This window comes from Gigantopelta aegis, chromosome 12, assembly GCF_016097555.1.
Source record: "Gigantopelta aegis isolate Gae_Host chromosome 12, Gae_host_genome, whole genome shotgun sequence".
NCBI lineage: Eukaryota > Metazoa > Mollusca > Gastropoda > Neomphalida > Peltospiridae > Gigantopelta > Gigantopelta aegis.
The window spans coordinates 50,819,948-50,839,390 of record NC_054710.1 but is presented as its reverse complement, the minus strand read 5'-3'; the positions used below and the strand labels follow the sequence as shown (position 1 = coordinate 50,839,390).

General features: G+C 35.2%; 1 protein-coding gene across 2 annotated transcripts in view; it reads right to left on the bottom strand.

Annotated features, from left to right (window-relative positions):
* Nucleotides 1–17,890, bottom strand: part of LOC121386582 — a 31,851-nt gene extending 13,961 nt beyond the window's left edge. Inside the window, exons 1-5 of one of the 2 annotated variants that reach the window (XM_041517533.1) lie at nucleotides 17,820–17,890; nucleotides 8,282–8,353; nucleotides 5,170–5,502; nucleotides 3,803–4,063; nucleotides 967–1,151 (exon numbers count right to left, since the gene is read on the bottom strand). In XM_041517533.1, the coding sequence (XP_041373467.1) occupies nucleotides 1,096–1,151; nucleotides 3,803–4,063; nucleotides 5,170–5,502; nucleotides 8,282–8,351 (720 nt within the window). In that variant the 5' untranslated portion in view covers nucleotides 8,352–8,353; nucleotides 17,820–17,890 and the 3' untranslated portion in view covers nucleotides 967–1,095. Of the gene's footprint in view, nucleotides 1–966; nucleotides 1,152–3,802; nucleotides 4,064–5,169; nucleotides 5,503–8,281; nucleotides 8,354–17,819 lie in introns of those variants that run through there. The other variant, XM_041517532.1, reaches the window with a different exon arrangement.
* Between the last annotated feature and the right edge of the window lie 1,553 nt (nucleotides 17,891–19,443).

Here is a 19,443-nt window from a genome sequence, read left to right as displayed (position 1 = left end):
GAAGGCCCACGTCCAGAATCAAAGACATCAAAGCAGAAAGAGAACTTTGAAACAAGTTATACCACAAGGAGGAGTCTTTTCCCCAATTATCTTTATCATTTTCATAAATGATATACTAAGAGATATCCCACAATGGATTCATGATGCAATGTATGCATGTGACCTGCTAATCAGGTATATGGATAAATACATCACAACAGCAAATGCGAGAATATAAGAAGCTCTGCCAAAAAATGAGAAATGGGCAAGAACATGGTTGGTCAAATTAAATCCAAAGAAAACCACATATACAATCTTTAGCCTGGCCAACGAAGACCTGATAGCCAATATCCAGATTGAAGGGAACAGACTGCCTGGAGATAAACAGCCTACCTACTTACAAATAACATTTGACCGAAGAGATCGAAAATAGACAAATGTACAAGCAGAGCAAACGTATGCACGCTAATTACGAAACCAAGTCAGCATCATCATGGGGTGCAGATTATAGCATCAATGGCCAAATAAGCTCTAAACACAATGACTGGACTACACCTCCTTAAAGATAGAGAGTCATGGACACTGATACAAGCTTCCAAGTTCTGAAGATTGAAAAAGCAACCTATACATGAAATAATATCAAAGCCAAGGAAAAGCCAAAGCAAAACAGCTTCATCCATATGGCACGTTACCAAAGAGACATTATCAGGAATTCTAAAAAAAAGACACTCACTCAGATGTGGAAAGAGCCCTTACCCTTGATTATATATATACCATACCTACACTCAAGATCAATCGACACATGCATATCTGATGGATCCGCTGAAGAAGTAACCGAAATGGTGGGAGAGGGATCCAATTGAACTTAAAGTTGGCAAAAAGATTCGAATGTCCATTGCAACAGGAAAGTACTCCACCAATTAAAAGGCAAGAAGGTCTGAGAATTGCAGCAACAAAATAAAGACATGAATGAACTTTCTAGTACTCTTAGTTTTTTAATTCCTTTGGCTATCTCAGTCTTCTTTCGACCAGCTGCGCTTTTATTAGAGAACAAAGAAGGAGTGCTTGATTGTCACTGTGGGATAAAAACTCCCTTTGCTCGGAGCATTTTCTTTTTTACTTAGAGAATACCACCATCTCCATACTAGTAGATGCATTCTGGTTGACATGACCTGAAACAAATCGTCTTGATAATGTATTGGCATATGTAGTTTTGTGGAACTTATGTAGTATTTAGCTTACAAAAACAAATTGTTTGTTTTTTTCTAATCAAAGTCAAGATAATTTTGACCTTCAAGGCCAGTACCCAAAACTGCCTCATAGCATCAATGCGAAATTTGTTGTTGTTTTTGTTTTCTTTAGAACATATGAATAGTTTGTGGTGGGGATTGTACATATATGTCGATATTTAGAATATTGTATATTGGGTCATAAAACATGTTCATAGCCAATTTTAATTAAATATAGTTTTAAAAAGTATCCTTTTTTCTATAAAATTTATATATGCCAAAATTATCCCCCTTTGTTAGGTAAACTATCGTGAACATATTGTATTATTACTTGCCCGCAATACGTACGTGTGTATTTCAACTAAAACGTTTCACTCAATATTCACATCACCAACTCGTCACCATTATGGACCAATGTGTGTATCTTTGATGATAAAAACATGTCATTTTGCATTTTAGGAAATATCTTAGAAAATAGTTTTGAAATAGGGACATTGGTGATTATTCTGTGATTGTTGGCCGCTTTGGCTTTCATGTAATCCAGTGTAGATGTCAGTATTTAGAATAATTATGGTTATTTACACACTTAATTATACATATTTACATATACAAGTTTATTATTTAAGTCAGTTGTACAACTTGTAGGTTACTGCTGAATGATAGTTTCATGTTTAAAATAATAATTAGCTGACATTAATATTTAGAAGGGTTATATCCACCTTGTCTCTTTGGGGAATGTGACTTACATATTAATACATAATACACTAGTTAGTGCATATGCCCATTGTACATATTGCAGGCATCAACTGTGTAGGGTTATGTCCACCTTGTCTCTTTGGGGAATGTGACTTACATATTAATACATAATACACTAGTTAGTACATATGCCCATTGCACATATTGCAGGCATCAACTGTGTAGGGTTATGTCCACCTTGTCTCTTTGGGGAATGTGACTTATATATTAATACATAATACACTAGTTAGTACATATGCCCATTGCACATATTGCAGGCATCAACTGTGTAGGGTTATGTCCACCTTGTCTCTTTGGGGAATGTGACTTATATATTAATACATAATACACTAGTTAGTACATATGCCCATTGCACATATTGCAGGCATCAACTGTGCAGGGAATACGAGTCATATGCATCTGGAATCATTTTCAAATAGCATCTTGAAATTAGGGACTCGACTTACAGCCGAGACCGACTTACAAGTAAAGATATATTGTATGTGTTGGACAGATGCATACCCAGACTACCAACACATACTGTCATTTTAACAAATGAAAAATGCATGTTAAAATTCATTACAAATCATGATTATTGCAGTTAAGCAAAGTGATGACTACAAATGTATCCAGTCATCAGAGTTTCAAGTTTTGGAAAACAAGGAGTTTCAAGGAATTTAAGGACGTGTACGAACCCTGCCTAGTTTTTTCGTTTTAGTGGTCTCTATAGTGTTTTATTTATGTGAAGAAACAATAGACATTTTGACTGTTAGACAGTTTAGTATAATTGATATTGAACATGTAATGACTGGTCTTAGAAAAATGAATATGCATATCGCGATGTACAAAGCCAAAGTTTGTAAAATAATGTTCTCATTTGCTAAAAATAAGAAATACTTTTAACACTTTTAATATTTATAATTTGGTTTATATGGGTCGATAAAACAATTACATTTTCACATCTAGAAATTAGGGACTCGACTTATAGCTGAGATCGACGTACAGGCAAAACTATACAGTATGTGTTGGTACTTCAGCTTGGATGAGAAGTGACATCAGCTCCTGTATATTACTTCTGTAAGAGATGCAGTTTCATATTAATATAGGAATACTCTGTTATAGTACTGCACAAAACAATTTTGGCTAAAACATTTTTATTATGGCTAATAAAAATCCAATTTCGCTAAATTATGGCTACAGGTATTTTTGATTCAAGGTGAGCCCCGAATAGTTCTAGCAAAAAGAAAAAGAAAAAAGAAAGAGGAAAAAAAAGAAGACGTTTGGAATTTGTATTGGCTTTGAAATGAAAATGTTTTAACCAAAAATTAATTTAATTAATTTGAGTAATAATGTTCAGAGTATTTGTATATCAAAGTGAAAATGTATCTTTTTGAGCTAATTATGTACAAATCGCAATTAAAAAAGTACACGCTCTATAAGAACAAAGCTGTAAACATTTGAAACAAAACATAGTTGCACATTTGGCACCATACAGATTGTACAATAATATTTAAATCAGGGCTTCTAGAATATGATAGTCTGACGTATTTTGGTAGGTTTTGTTCACCGTCGGGCTAGTAAATAATTTTTCTGGCTAAGCCCAACGGCTAATAAAACAAAAAGCACCCCCCCCCCCACATACACACACTAAACAGATACGAAAAAAAACTTTCTCCAGAATAAAACAAACAGCAATGTCACAATTTTGGTTTTCCAAGCTTATATGTAGAATCTAATTACCAGCTGTCATCAATATATATATATATATATATATATATCTATATATACCATTTAAAAACATTAAGGAACAAATCAGTTCAATTTTATTCAAAGGTTAAGAATTAAAGTAAAATACTTACAAGTGACTGTCAGCGTAAAGTTTTTACTTATAGATGTAAGTATAACAATGTTCGTCGCTGTACAGTTGTACACATTCCCGTCCTGATTCCTGCTGATGTCGGTCAGGTTTAACAGCGGACTTGTTGTGATTTGATTATCACCCATTGTCCAGGAGTAGTCACATGGCGGGTTACAGTCAGTAGTGCAGTCCACAGTCAGGTCTTGTCCTTCTTCAACACTTGCAGTAGAATTGAAGTTAATACTGCCTGGAACGGGACCATCTGACAAAACAGAACGTGAGATTGTTATATCTAAGCCAACTATCACTACAACAGCTGCAACAAAACTTATTACAAAATCGGTCAGCTGATTTGATAAAAAATATAGAAAAAAGAGGGAAAATAGAAGGAAACAGTAGGACAAAAGCAAAAAATTTTCAATGTATTTTAGAGCAATTGGCAAATAATACTGGATTTAAAAATTGTTACTATAGCCCTTAGTGTTCAGACACTAACTAGCTAAAGGTTTTCATGGGTTCATTTTACATACTAATTAATGGTAAAATTCAGTCAACATTAAGATCTCTCCTCAAATCATACAAAACACAGGTGCTCTAATGCAGGAATCAAAGAAAAACAAAAACACCAAAACACTGCTCGGACTTAAGAATTTGTCACTCTTGGAAATCGTTGTTTTTGGTTTGTTTTTTAAAGGAACTCAAATACGAGCCTTATGTGTTGGAAAGATGCAGACCCGGACCACATGACAACCACTGAATAAACAGTACTGGGGTGTCGTTAAACAAACAAATAATTTCCTGGTAATGTATTCAGACTCCTGGGAAAATGTAAAAAAAAAAAAAAAAAAGTCCTGGAAAATGAACCAAAATAGTGCTTAAAAGTCCTGGAAAATGAAAATGTTTGAAGTGGATAAACTCTACGATAGTACTACTGATATTTTGTGTTTAAAGAAGTATATCTTATGGGAAAATGTAAAACTCTTTTGTCTGTACGATAGCTCGATGTGGCCCCCTGACTATACATGTTTCTATTAAAATACTTACATGCTTAAACATTATTGTTGGTGAAAATGTTTAATAATTGTAAGAAAATAAGCCTTAAAAATGAATGACCAGCAGACGACAGCAAATCAAGCGCAGATTTGTTCGGTGTGGTTGTACACAGTAATTTAACACTGGAATTAACAATGTGGGACTACCCGTTTTGTGTGTTTTTAAAGTTAATTAGTTATACATATTTTGTCGTAGACATTAAAACTTATTGATAATATATAGTATACCGGTAAGTGGGGTACTTTATGATCAGTTCGTTCTATGCAATAGTTTGTTCCGAGCCTGTTCATTCCAAGTGTACTTTACTGTACTTACAAGCGACTGTTTTGTTACATATAGACTGGCCAACGGATTGTGCTCCATCACTACATAACCAGTCTCCAGCATCGGTGTTAGGGTTGAAGGATTCTATGGTTACAATAATGGTTTGTGTAGATGAATCAGCATTGTAACGGTATCCAGTAATACGAGAACCCCATATACATCGAACATTAATGCTGTTACACTGCATCAAGATGTCTGGTGTTCCACTGTTGGGTCGCAGCCATCTCATTCCATTAACAATGGTTCCTGTTAATTTACAGGCTAGTGTTGTTTCCTGTCCAGTGTGTCCACCAGTTGTGCAGTTAAGAGTGGCACTTGCTACACCTGTAAAATATATACATTATGTAATATTAATGTGTAATAATTAAAATATTAAGCAACTGGAACTTTGGGTTTGACTGTAAAAGTTATATGCTCTATCTGAGTTATAGCATAGCCATGTTTGATCAACTGGTTAATTTTAACAACCATGTATATATCCCTTGAAATTGAAACTCCTTCAGAGGCGATGCAGTTAATAATCAGTTACACATAGTAACAGACCTTACTTCAACACCTCAGAACGATTAGGCGAGTGAAAAATCGAACTCATCAAACTGCTAAGGCCATAACAGTACTGGATGGGGGCAAGGGGGGGGGGGGGGGGTCAACTGTTCCCCAAGTCCTGGAGAAAATCCTCAAATTCGGGGAAAAATTACCTGACATGAATACTTTTCACCATGTATTTCCATCATTCTACTCAAAGTTTTAGTTGCAATCCATGTACACATGTGTGGCAGTTCTTGTTCAATCCTATATAGCGGTTAGACAGTAATTCTATGTATAAACGTTGTAATCCAGAATCGGACAAAAATAAGCCTGCTCCCCTCCCCTCCCCTCCTCCCTACAAAAATGGGTGCCCGTACGCCTATGGATAAGGCAATAGAAAAACAAATAGTATTAATTTATGAAACAAATGGTAAATGTAGATACTTATGTTGCAAAAATGAACCAATAAACCAATTAAATAAATGTTATCTTCTGATTTTATGTTGAATTTGGATCATTAGTGTAGCCTGAGTAAGACAGGTTACTGATATGACAGATTTAGAATATTATTTATACAACCAGGGATGTGAAGGAATTCCAATTAAGACAGTGGTAGACATTGCTATGCACATCCTTTGTTATATGCAATGATACGGCGTTAAATACGTTTTACCAGTATTGCAATGATTGGAAACTTAAAATTAATAGTAACAAAACAAAAATACTGATTTTTAACGGAACTGCTAAAGACTATAGACATACTTTAAATATTGGAAACACTATTTTAGAAAATGTTAACGAATACAAATATTTAAGAATTACTTTTAGTAAATTAAATAATTTCCGAACTACCAAGCATAGGTTAAGACAACACGCTACTAAGGCTATGCACAATGTACTAGCAAAATCAAAGGAAAACCATCTATCAACTGAATGCAAACTTAAAATGTCCGACTCGGTGGTCCTTCCAATCTTATTATATGTCTGTGGAATTTGGGGGCACGAGAATAATGATATATTAGTATTTAACTGTACAAATCCACTTCTTTTGACATATTTTACCTGCTGCTAAACATAGACGAATGATATGCTAGTGGGCATGGCTTATATCAGGAAAAGAATCACAACTATGTTTCTTATTATACAAAACTATGTTAAATGATCATCTTACCAACAGAATCAACTATAATTGGATCATCGCTATAAAAAAAAAAAAACATTTTGGATAATTAATACCGTTGACACACCAAACTTTAAAACGGTGTGTCAACGGTACACTGATGAATATTTTTTAGTGCGGGTCATTAAGATCACATGGTGCAAGTCATGTGATATTTCATTTGAAAAATGGCGGCGTTGTGAAAAGTGAAAAATGACTAATTGTTTTTACACAATAACATAAAACATGCTTGTACGTGACGACGAATGCTACTGTTGTTCATAATGATGGAACTGTTATCAACACACTCGATTTGGACAGAGCCTCGTCAACCTTATGTTGTTATGTTTTTAGCGGGAGAAGGAACTTCCAAGTGTCCCACAACTAGACCCGTTGAATGTATGATCTGCATTGGGCGGCAGTGTGTCAACGGCTAGTCCTAATGCGGATCGGTACGCATTGATATGCATTGACACGCATTGGACAGAACTGAATTTGATGTGTCAACGGTATAAGGAATGTGCAATGTATTGATAGTTCAATCTGTCATATCAGTAAACTGTCTCTCGCAACAAATCAAACAAAGGCAATATTATCAATATTTGCAAATATGGAGAAATAACGTATCAGATTCATAGAGAGGGAAACGTTGCGAGCAATATAAAGAAACATGATTTGTTTTAAATTATTTTAGTATATTCCTGAAAAAACTGTGATCAGTTATGATGCAATTTAAAACGTCTAACCATTATTTACCATTAAACCTGGTCGTTGGAATAACATGCCTTTATAAGAGAGACTTTGTACACCATGCAACGTAAACGATATTGGCTATAACTTTCATTATCTTTTTGTTTGTAATTTTTTTTCATAATTTAAGGGTCCAGTATATACATTCTTACTATAAACGACCAAGTACTTATAAATTAAAAACATTAATGAACCGTAAGCGAAGCAGACTAAACGTCCTTAACCAAATAAAAAAGCAACATATAATTATCATTACGATAACATATTTGCGTATAGGTACTTGGCCACATACGGTGTATATCGTGATTATATTTATATGAACACCAACCTATGGTATGTGTATAACAATGTTCTTAAATATGTACATGTATCTAATGCATTTATAGTGTAATGTTCCTATATAATTTTATGTATTGGTCTTTGTATATGTTTATCAACCATCTTGTTACGTGAATGTTATAAATTGCATATATATATATATATATATATATATATATATATATATATATATATATATATATATAGATATATAGATAGATAGATAGATATCCCTCCTATGGCGTTGTCAATGTGTGTATCTCAAAGATTAAATTTAAATCTGAATTTCTGAATATTAACTAAGGCACTAACGCCAATACCTGTATCTCAAAGTTTCTGAATATTTACCTTCAACAGAGTTGTCTCTAATAAGAGCGATGGTCAGAATAACTTCAAAGATGATTTGTGAAAAAGCCATACCTGTAAATAATAATATGTTTTAAAGCTTCAAGCACTGATGACATGGGTAACCAGCCCTCTTTGTTGCTGTACTATCTATAAGCAAGATGGCACCTACTTCTAATTTGTTACACACCAACTAAAACCTTTAGGATCCATGATTATAGGGCTATATGCGTTTATAAGCACGTGTATGTGTACTATATATGAAGAGTTTAGATGCAAAATATCCATTTTGTTCAGGTATTAAGAAAAGGTAACCGTAGTTTCTTCTATTTTAGCTTACTGCATTTGATTCATAAATGCAAAATTATGATATTATAACTAGTATGGATGTAACTTACTACCATGTGCACCGATGTTTACAAATATAACCCGGTTATTTTCTGATATATATAATTATATTAATGTTTGTTTTTGGGGTTGTTGGGGGGGGGGGGGGTTCAAAACACGATATATCCCAGTTTTTGTGTGTTTTTTGTTTTTTTGTTGTTTTTTTTGGGGGGGGGGATTTTTTTTCTTTTTTTTTACAAAACAAAACAACAAAAACTATTGCTAAATGATGAATATATTAAAAAAAATAAACTAAGATTAGCAATCTGACACACTGCTAAAGCAATACATGTCTCCCTACCAAGCTCAACACATTTCCATATCTCCTAAGTTGAAGGGACATAACTCTATGAACAATGTGTCAATCGCCTTGAAAAATAAACTTGGTCTGTAACATTGCATGATAAATTGCATGCCAAATTCGCCAAATTCGAAATTTAAGAACAGTTGGCAAATTTTATTTTAATTTCGCGAAAATAAATGTGTGTAATAATTAATATTTTGTTGGAAAATAGCTATATGTTTTGCTTGTTTTATACTTTGGCGAATTTTTATGATCACCCAGAGCATGCCTTGAAACCAATCGTGCAAACGTGAAACAAAATCACTAGGTAGTAACTTGTTAAAAATAGCTCCGCCGTTGTTTTAGCTTTGACCATGTAGCATTCTCATTGTGTCCGAATGTTTGCATCGTTTGAACATGCGGTGTTAGGCACAAACCATAGTTTAATCCAAGCTTTGACCAAGTAGCATTCTCATTGTGTCCGAATGTTTCCATCGTTTGAAATTGCGGTGTTAGGCACAAACCATAGTTTAATCCAAGCTTTGACCAAGTAGCATACTCATTGTGTCCGAATGTTTGCATCGTTTGAACAAGCGGTGTTAGGCACAAACCATAGTTTAATCCAAGCTTTGACCAAGTAGCATACTCATTGTGTCCGAATGTTTGCATCGTTTGAACATGCGGCGTTAGGCACAAACCATAGTTTAATCCAAGCTTTGACCAAGTAGCATACTCATTGTGTCCGAATGTTTGCATCGTTTGAACATGCGGCGTTAGGCACAAACCATAGTTTAATCCAAGCTTTGACCAAGTAGCATTCTCATTGTGTCCGAATGTTTGCATCGTTTGAACATGCGGTGTTAGGCACAAACCATATTTTAATCCAAGCTTTGACCAAGTAGAATTCTTATTGTGTCCGAATGTTTGCATCGTTTGAACATGCGTTGTTAGGCACAAACCATATTTTAATCCAAGCTTTGACCAAGTAGAATTCTCATTGTGTCCGAATGTTTGCATCGTTTGAACATGCGGTGTTAGGCACAAACCATATTTTAATCCAAGCTTTGACCAAGTAGCATACTCATTGTCCAAATGTTTACATCGTTTGAACATGCGGCGTCAGGCACAAACCATAGTTTAATCCGGCCACCCAGGTTTCTACGGACTTGTATCTATACTTTGTGGGGTTTTATTATTATTATTTTTTTTTTTTAAGTTTGTTTTGTTTTGTTTGTTTGAGGTTTTTTATAGATAAATTTATTAAAGTGTTGTGTTTTTAATAGTCACATTCACAGACGTCCAATAAATGAGGTTCAATGAAGCAAAGAAATTAAGATTGAACTTAACACTCATAACACTGGGTTAAGTAGGAGGGGACACGGAGCCACCGCATCTCCGATCACACCTCCTTCCACATCACCTGTTATATTTGCGCGTCGACCCAAAACACGACTCCTAAAGGATGTGGACCCCCCCCCCCCCCTGCACACACACCTATAAAATACTGGCTACGCCACTGACTCACAAACGAGGATTATTTGTTAATACCTCTTTTTTCTTGATTTTGAAACACTGTAAATTGGAAATAAACTTATTTTCAATTTGTTTTAGTTTTATGTCGTCAGCTGTACTATTATCTGGCTATTGAAGTCACATGATTGTAATACTTTCTGGCAAAAGTGTCTTCACATATACTTGGCAAAATTGTATACTGTATTTCCTCTAATAAGCGCCGGGACTCAAATAAGCGACGACCTCCAATAAGCGTCGTGTCAGTAAGACTTTACAACACAATAAACGCCTGGTAAGACAGCCGAAAACTGATTACTCCCTGGCATAATTTAAGCACTTTACGTGGACAAATAATATTAATTCGTTGACTGTTTTGCAAAAGTTTAAAGTTTTGTAACAGATCGAAATCAAAGTTAAACAATAAATAAAATTGTAAGTTTGTAGTTTTTTAGCTTTAATTTCTAAAATTTGTTAGCAAAAATAAAGGCTAGTGTAAACGGAATGCAAGTCCGTAGGAACAGTTGTCTGACCAGACTTAATCTCCTAGGAATTCAGGTCCTAGGTCTAATATACCTAGGAATGCAAGTCCTAGGACTTATGTTCCTTGGGAATACTGGTCTGGCTGCCAGGATATCAAGTCTGGGCCGGACTTGCATTCCTGGACAATCAAAATTTAAGTCCGGTCGTACACATAAAAATTAAATTATAAATGTAAACAAAACGAAAACCAGTTTCCGTTTTGGATTATTTAATTAACTTAGGATACTAGCGCCTCTATTTAAATGTTTTCTATTTATTCCAATATTTTCCATTTATATCATTTGCAAGAGTTTGTAAACATGTTGTTGACCTTATTACATGAGCAGAACCAAGGTCTTTATTCATTGCGTATTGTTCCAAGTAATAAATATTTAAACATTTAAAAGTAACTCAAAAACATTTTCTATAATTCGAAGCATATTAGTACTCGCAAATAAGTATAGCTTGCCCATATGATATACCAACACAATTATCTGTTAGATATTATATACTGGTATTTGATAATAATAATAATAATAATAATAATAATAATTTACCTATAAATATGTGATATTTGCGTTATATACATTATCTTGTTATTATATAATTTTAAGTTTGTACATTTTTGTCAATAATGTTGCAGGCGCGTGTACATAGGATGTGGGGTGGGGTGGCGTGTTCTAAACACCCCTCTTCAAAGCAAATTTCTAGACCTCTCCCCTACATAGCTTACTGAACATGTGCCTGTTTTGTCAATTTTGTTCATTTTCAAAAAATTATTTGGTCTAGCATATGACATATCAGACTCTAGCCTCTATGATATCTTAGTCCCAACAAACCATACCATCGATACAAAAAAAAAAAGTGAAATGGTTTTCATTAATGTTTATCAATTAATAGAAATATCGATGACTAAGAGTAGGTTTTAGCAACTCAATGGGCTACTAAACAAAACAGTAACCCCTGAACAATTATCAGACTGTCAATCATATGCACACACAATTTACAAAGATCCTTTTAAACAGACTAACTAACCATGACACTTTTACACCTGACAGTTTTGGTCGCAATAGGCATTCAGGCTCCCTTTTTGCTGATTTTTATTGGCCAAATGAAACGACAATGTCAGAATCTGGAACACAACGTATATTTATATTCGCATTACTACCAAGACGCTAAATAGGATTCCAAATAAATCAGTCTGCATTTTTACATGGATTACAACTAATATTGTGAGTAAAATTATGGAAATGCATGGTGAAGATTTTAGGCCAGCTCATTTTGCCCGAACGTGTCCATTGCCCCCCCCCCCCCCCCCCCCCCGGGGAGTGACCCCCCGACCCCCACCTCCACCCAGTCTCGAATGCTTATGGTGTTCCCAACGGCCAGGTATAATAATACAGACCCTTTCATCTCTTATGCTTTTTTATGGTCAAAACTGCCATAAGGCAGTCGGTGATAATTAATTGTTTTGATGCTATTTTTAACTGTTCATCAATAAAAGTCAAATTTTCATGCTTATTATTCCTGTTATTTTATATTGTAGTAATTGGTCATTATAGTACTAGTTATATGTACTAACTACTAGAACTAAGTACAGTTTTTAAAGTTTTATTTCAGGGATTTTCAGGAAATAAATTCCAGAGGACTAGGAATACTAGGATTGAAAGTCCTGTGGACTAGGAGTACCAGGAATAAAAGTCCCACGGACTTCCATTCCTCGGAATGCACGTCCCACAGATTTACATTCCTAGGGATACAGGTCCCACAGACTAGGATTCCGAGGAATGGAAGTCCGATCGGACAAAGATTAAGAAAATCACAATTAATCAGATTGTGGCTTACCCTCAAAATATAAACCTACAAAACATATTATTAAACATTATGTTGGTGTATATAGGAATTGTCTTTTGTTATTCACCAAATGTAAAGTTTTTTTTAGTTACCAGTTTTCATATATATTTGTTTATACAATTTTGGGCTACATATTGGGGGGGGGGGGGGGGGGGTATATTTCTTCGTGTTGAACACATGGACATATAGCCTACTTTATATATGTAGTTGCATTATATACTTTTGAAAAAAGCAAGATATTCGTCCTACTTCAATATACTAACAACAATTTAAGACGACTACAAAAATCGACTCCAACTTAAAAATATTTTTGACATGGAGGTTTGAACCCAAAATAATCTTAAGAAACTGGTACACTTGTCCATCACACTACGAGGGAAGGCTATGAAAACCTCACCTTTTTTTTCTCGTGTCTTTCTGGTAGCTCGTGCAAATTGCAGAGTATAATAAGCGGACATCTAATTTGCCGGACTAGTATTTCTGTCACTGCTATAGAAGGAATTTAAGTCCGGTAGGAATACAAGTCCTAGGATAAAAACAACTTTAAAATAAACCAGGAATTAAAGTCCGGGTAGGACTATGGTTCCTAAGCTATGGTGGTCCGATAGGACTATTGTTCCTACGGACCTGTGTTCCTTTTACACCGGGTCTCCAATAAGCGCCTGGTCTGCAACAATTTTGAAATGAATAAGCACCTGGGTGCTTATTAGAGGAAATGCTGTATTCCTTATATGTTTTAATATAGGCCCTACACATCTTTCTTAGAGTTTGTTGTTATATTTACTAAAATTATGAGTGCATCTTAACCAATTTTTTGTTTTTTACCATTATGACCATTAGTTTACAAGGAAACTAATGAGACATGAACATTGTTATATATATATATTCATGTTCCAAAAATTATATTCGTTAGCACTGGTTGTCGAGGACACCATTTGTAAATTGCCTTAAATTATTTTTAGCACTTTTATAAGTATCCACAACTAGCAAAGATAAAAACCTGTATGTTTTGACAGTTTAACAGAATAAGTTACCGAAATTTGTGACTGCTAACAGTTTTGGCTGATGCAACAGTTCTTGACGCTCACGAGGGAAACTTTGCTACATTAGGCCTACAGCCAATTTAGTACATGTTTGAAGGGTAAAAATAGAATTAAAAAGCAAGTTATTTATATAACAACTACGGTTACCTCTTGATAAACATTGATATATTACAGCCAATTTAGTACTCATTTGAAGGGTAAGAATATAATTAAAAAGCTAGCTATTTACATAACAACTACCTCTTGATAAACATTGATATATTACAGCCAATTTAGTACATGTTTTAAGGATAGAAATAGAATTAAAATGCTAGCTATTTACGTAACAACTACCTCTTTATAAACATTGATATATTACAGCCAATTTAGTACATGTTTGAAGGGTAGAAAATAAAAAGCTAGCTATTTACATAACAACTACGGTTACCTCTTTATAAACATTAATATATTACAGCCAATTTAGTACTCATTTGAAGGGTAAAAATTGAATTAAAAAGCTAGCTATTTACATAACAACTACGGTTACCTCTTTATAAACATTGATATTTTACAGCCAATTTAGTACATGTCTGAAGGATAGAAATAGAATTAAAAAGCTAGCTATTTACATAACAACTATAGTGTTACCTTTATTTAAATAGAGTAGGACAAAAAACTTACATTTTCGTCCTGGGGAGTGTAAGTGCCCCCCACCTCTGGTTCCTACAGACTGTACTACTACTACTACTACTACTACTACTACTACTACCAACAATAATAAACGGTGCATCTAATTGCTAATAACAATAGGTTAGCCACTAGTACCCGGTGCCGAATAGCAAATGTAGGCTAATTGCGGTTTATATATAAAATTTATTATTTCAAACACTGTAGTATAGTCAACATGGTCAGTGACGGACTATCATTGTCGTCTTATTCCGATTCAAGTATCATGATTGCTGCAGCAGCCACTTCCTCAACAGAAGCACCCAAACTCATTCCTTTCGCTGTCCAGGACAGCAGTTGGAACAGGATAGGTGAAAGGAACGCACCCAAAGTCTGTGTGCACTCTGGGAAATGTGTCGTGACATAGGCATTTCTGTGCTTCGAGCGACATCTACCGGTGAAATCAGAATACTAACTTTCAAAATTCGATATAAAACCAGCTTTTTCACTTTATTTTATAAAAAACGTGATCTAAGTGTGTTACAGTTTTGTAGATTAACCAAAATTATAATTAATTTTCGCGGGCTGAAACTATGGCGTGCGACTATAAATGTTGTTAGGGGTCATCCATTTAGTACGTACGCACAATTTTCCGATTTTTTGCACCCCTCCCCCCCCCCCCCCCTACGCATGCGTACGCCAGTGCCCATACCCCCCCCCCCCCCCCCCCCTTGCGTACATACGCAAAAGATCATCAGTCAGTACCAGTAAATGTAGACAATGCCACCGTCGATGTCATCATGGTATACTATAATTAATGAATACTGCTCATTGTACAAATGTATTAAACAACGCTTGACGACGAATAAAATGTTTCTAAATGTATTATAAACCGGAACGTCTGCTCTGTTTTAATTACAAAAAAAATTCAAATCATGTTTAATGATTTAATCACAAAACTATAAAACTGGAACTAACTCGGAACTATAAACCTAAAAGTCGGAAATTAATACCAGTAGGTACAACTTTTTGGGGCACATGACAACAAAATATTGATAAACAATAGGACTGCCTAGATCAATGAGAAAATTGGTAGTGTTATTCATCCAATGCAAATATATATTTTTTATTTTACCCTAATAACACCCCCCCCCCACCCCGCCGTACGCAAGCGTACGCAAAATGGCTCTTAAATGTTCAACCCCCCCCCCCCCAAAATGCGTACGTACTAAAAGAATGCCCCCTTACCTTTTTTTCATTGCAAACACTCAATATCAGTCATATATTATCAGTCAAATATGTACTCATTTAATAGCTATTACGTGATGTGCCACTGTCTGCAGCATTTCGTAGATTTTTATTATGTGTTTTGATTTTTCGCCGTTATACGCTCATAAATAGGCCGGGAATAATAGAGTGGATACATCAATCAGTGTGTCTCGAAAATACACACTCCCAGCTATGCCTTCGATGAGGAAAGACGTGTCGCTCTGCTCTCTCGAGTTCCAAATTATATGTCGAAATTATTCTCTCTTTTTTTTAATATTATTAAATCTTCTTTCTCTTATTTATTTTTGGACTGTCCATCTAAAATGCTCCAAATTATATAAATATTCGGCCGAGCTGTCAATTCTTTTTATTTTTGGCTTGTAACTTTTTATTTAATTTTATTTTTTTAATTCTATTAACTTTTTTACTAATAGCTATTTTCAAAATTCTGCCCATTTTCAACTCTATTCTCCCCTCATCCCGGGTCAGGCCACCGATCTTATCGGAGGTCGGACTCTGGATGGGCGTGTTCGAAACCCTAGTGTGTATAGTGCACGAGCACCACCTATCGGAAAGTCTGTGATAGTTTTCTATTGAGCTACATTGTATGGCCGAGTATTGTAAAATCGAGACTCGGCGACTTTCATGAAATTCATTATCACACTTGCGTTTAACCCAACCGTTGGTTTTGTGAATAAAAAAACATGAGGTGAGACACCAAGAGGTTATGAACACGTTTTACAGAAATAATGCGATACAAACAGGTTTAAATAGTTTTTAACTGTTTTCTCTAATGCCTGTTTTCACCCCGGAAACGAAACCCAGCATTATCAACAATACACAAGTAGACACACACGGTTTAGGTCGGATGGCAAAGATGGCAACTTTCGGTCACGTGACACATTGGGAGGGACTGTAAGCCACGATAACGTAATTAAATGAGTACTAACAGACTTGTGATGTTTATTTTTTATGTTCAATTTTACCGTCCTTTTCATCAGTCGGTTAAAAAAGGAGGATTGTTTTAAATGTAAAATAAATATAATCCATGTTCCAGAAACAAAACACTTTTTATAAGTGACCTTAATTGAATGTGACGTCATATAAAGTAACACTGTGTTTACTCTCGACTTTGCAATACTCTAACCGGACGCCATTAGGGGGAGCGTGTTTGGAACGGTGTTTATTTTATCAGCAATGTTCCAGTGGATTTGATCACATTACTATAAACATATACTGATAGACATAAATAACTTATAGAAATGTCAAATCATATATATTGAGCATGCAGACAACTGACATATTGGTAACAACAGTAAGTGAAAGAGGATTGTAAGTGAAATGAGTTGTTAACAAAAAGCATAACTTGTGTCTTTATTACAACAACACAGCAATGCATATGAACATAGTTTTGCATGTGCATTGCCTGCTGTCGTTTCCCTATACAAGCAAACGTGTGTGTGTGTGTGTGTGTATTCTCTCTTTTTTTGCAATGTGTCATGGTAAGTAATGTTAAAACATTGCTATTTTATTGTTAAAAAAACCCCAGTTGTGTTCTTTGTTTATAACCACATTTTATAAAATAATATCTTCTTTCAGTTACAGTTGTTACCAATATGTCATTTGTCTGCATGACTAATATTGATGACATAGTATTTCTATAAGAAATTAGCGAAATACCCATTGCGTTATTTATGCCTCTCACTCTCAGTATATTTTATGTACAGGTAAGTAGCATTTTTATTGTTGTCAATTTCAAAGTATGGTCCTTCCGATCAAGTCAAACCTTAGGGTCTCGAAATTACAATACTCATCTGTATATTGTATTGCCTTCCAGTCCGCGTTTTACCAACACCCAGTCATCGACCTTGTCAGTCTTGGTGTAAGCCCCATTCTGTATTTGGTCACTTGTAATTCATTGGTACAAAATGTTTCTGGCTTACGAGAACATAATTTAGCAAACACGCCTTCACTATCACATAACATTAAATATTAATTGCATTGTACTTTATATAATATGCCTACTTACTTCTCAGTTGATCGTTTTAAAAACGCGGCTACACCAACTAGTATTCTTCCTGTCCTGCGCAGCTGCGCATGCACAAATGGTGTTTGTAGCGGGCTTGTTCAGACGCCGTTCCGTACGTGTACATCGTCCACGCCCCTAATTGTCACAACACTACTAGAACACATTGGCTATAGACGGATTTATTGGATTGGATTGGATAGCATATTCAAGGCATTTCAGGGGCGTTGCCAGCTTTTCAGAGGCGGGGGATGGGGGGGGTCGAAAATGATCGCGACTGCTAGGGTGCCCCGCCCCCCCCCCCCCCCCCCCCCCCCCCCACACACACACTCCCCGAAAAAAAAATGTATTTATAGCAGACAAATCCTGCATGCTAGTGTATTTTGGAAGCCAATTTATAGATATATGAGATATGAGCAAAAATAATGTTCGATGTTTGCCAGTTTTAGAGTATCATGCTGGCTCAAAAATTGGGGGGAGTCGTACGAGATCCCCTCCTCCCGTTGTTTTGTTTTATTTTGTTGGGTTCTTTTTGTTGTTTGTGTGGGGTTTATATATATATATATATACCTACCGGTAGTATGTTATAGGTAGCACTATACCAAATAGCATCCGGCTGGGTCAAAGTTCGAAGTGCCCCGAGCTTCCTGGAGCTCAGTTAATAGCGGCCGTCCTGCCATTGGTTATAAATGTGACACTGCTTAGTGTAAACAGAAGAGAAAATATCTCAACAATGAATGTATGCAATTGTATTTCCCCCACAGTCACCGTGTCAAGTAGTGTTCAATCTATTTAAAATCAGCTCCACTATTACATGTGGATCTAACAGCAGCCCGTTGGAGCTCATGTCCAGTTGACCTTTCATTCGACCAATCAAAACCTTACTTGCAAAATCAAGTAGCAGCAGCAGCAGAAGTGGCAGTATAATTAGTATCAGTAATATAATTAGTATCAGCAGTATAATTAGTATCAGTAGTATAATTAGTATCAGTAATATAATTAGGATCAGCAGTATAATTAGTATCAGCAGTATAATTAGTATCAGCAGTATAATTAGTATCAGCAGTATAATTAGTATCAGTAATATAATTAGTATCAGCAGTATAATTAGTATCAGCAGTATAATTAGTATCAGTAATATAATTAGTATCAGTAGTATAATTAGTATCAGCAGTATAATTAGTATCAGTAGTATAAATGGAATGTTTTATCTTTCATCTGAAAACGTACATAAATCGTATTCGTAAATTATTTTTAAAATCGCAAACAAAAAAAACAACCCCAAAACCCCCCCAAAAAAAACAACAACAAACAAATCAAAACAACGTGCGTTAGCTATCTGATTCCGTTCCGTTCTGTTCCGTTCCGTTCCGGTCCGTGTTTTACCAACACCCAAAATAAAAACTGGTCTACTAACCTTAATTTCGGTCATATTTCTATAACAAGCAGACAACGTTGTTTACAGGTCGGGTTTATTTTAAAAGATGAAAGAAATAAAAAGTACCTTTTGTAAAATATAAAATAAAGGTCCGAAATGTGACTGTCGCCGACCATAGCCAATTGAGACATTGGCGATAAACATATGGAACGGCGTCTGAACAAAGTCGCGACAAACACCATTTTCTTG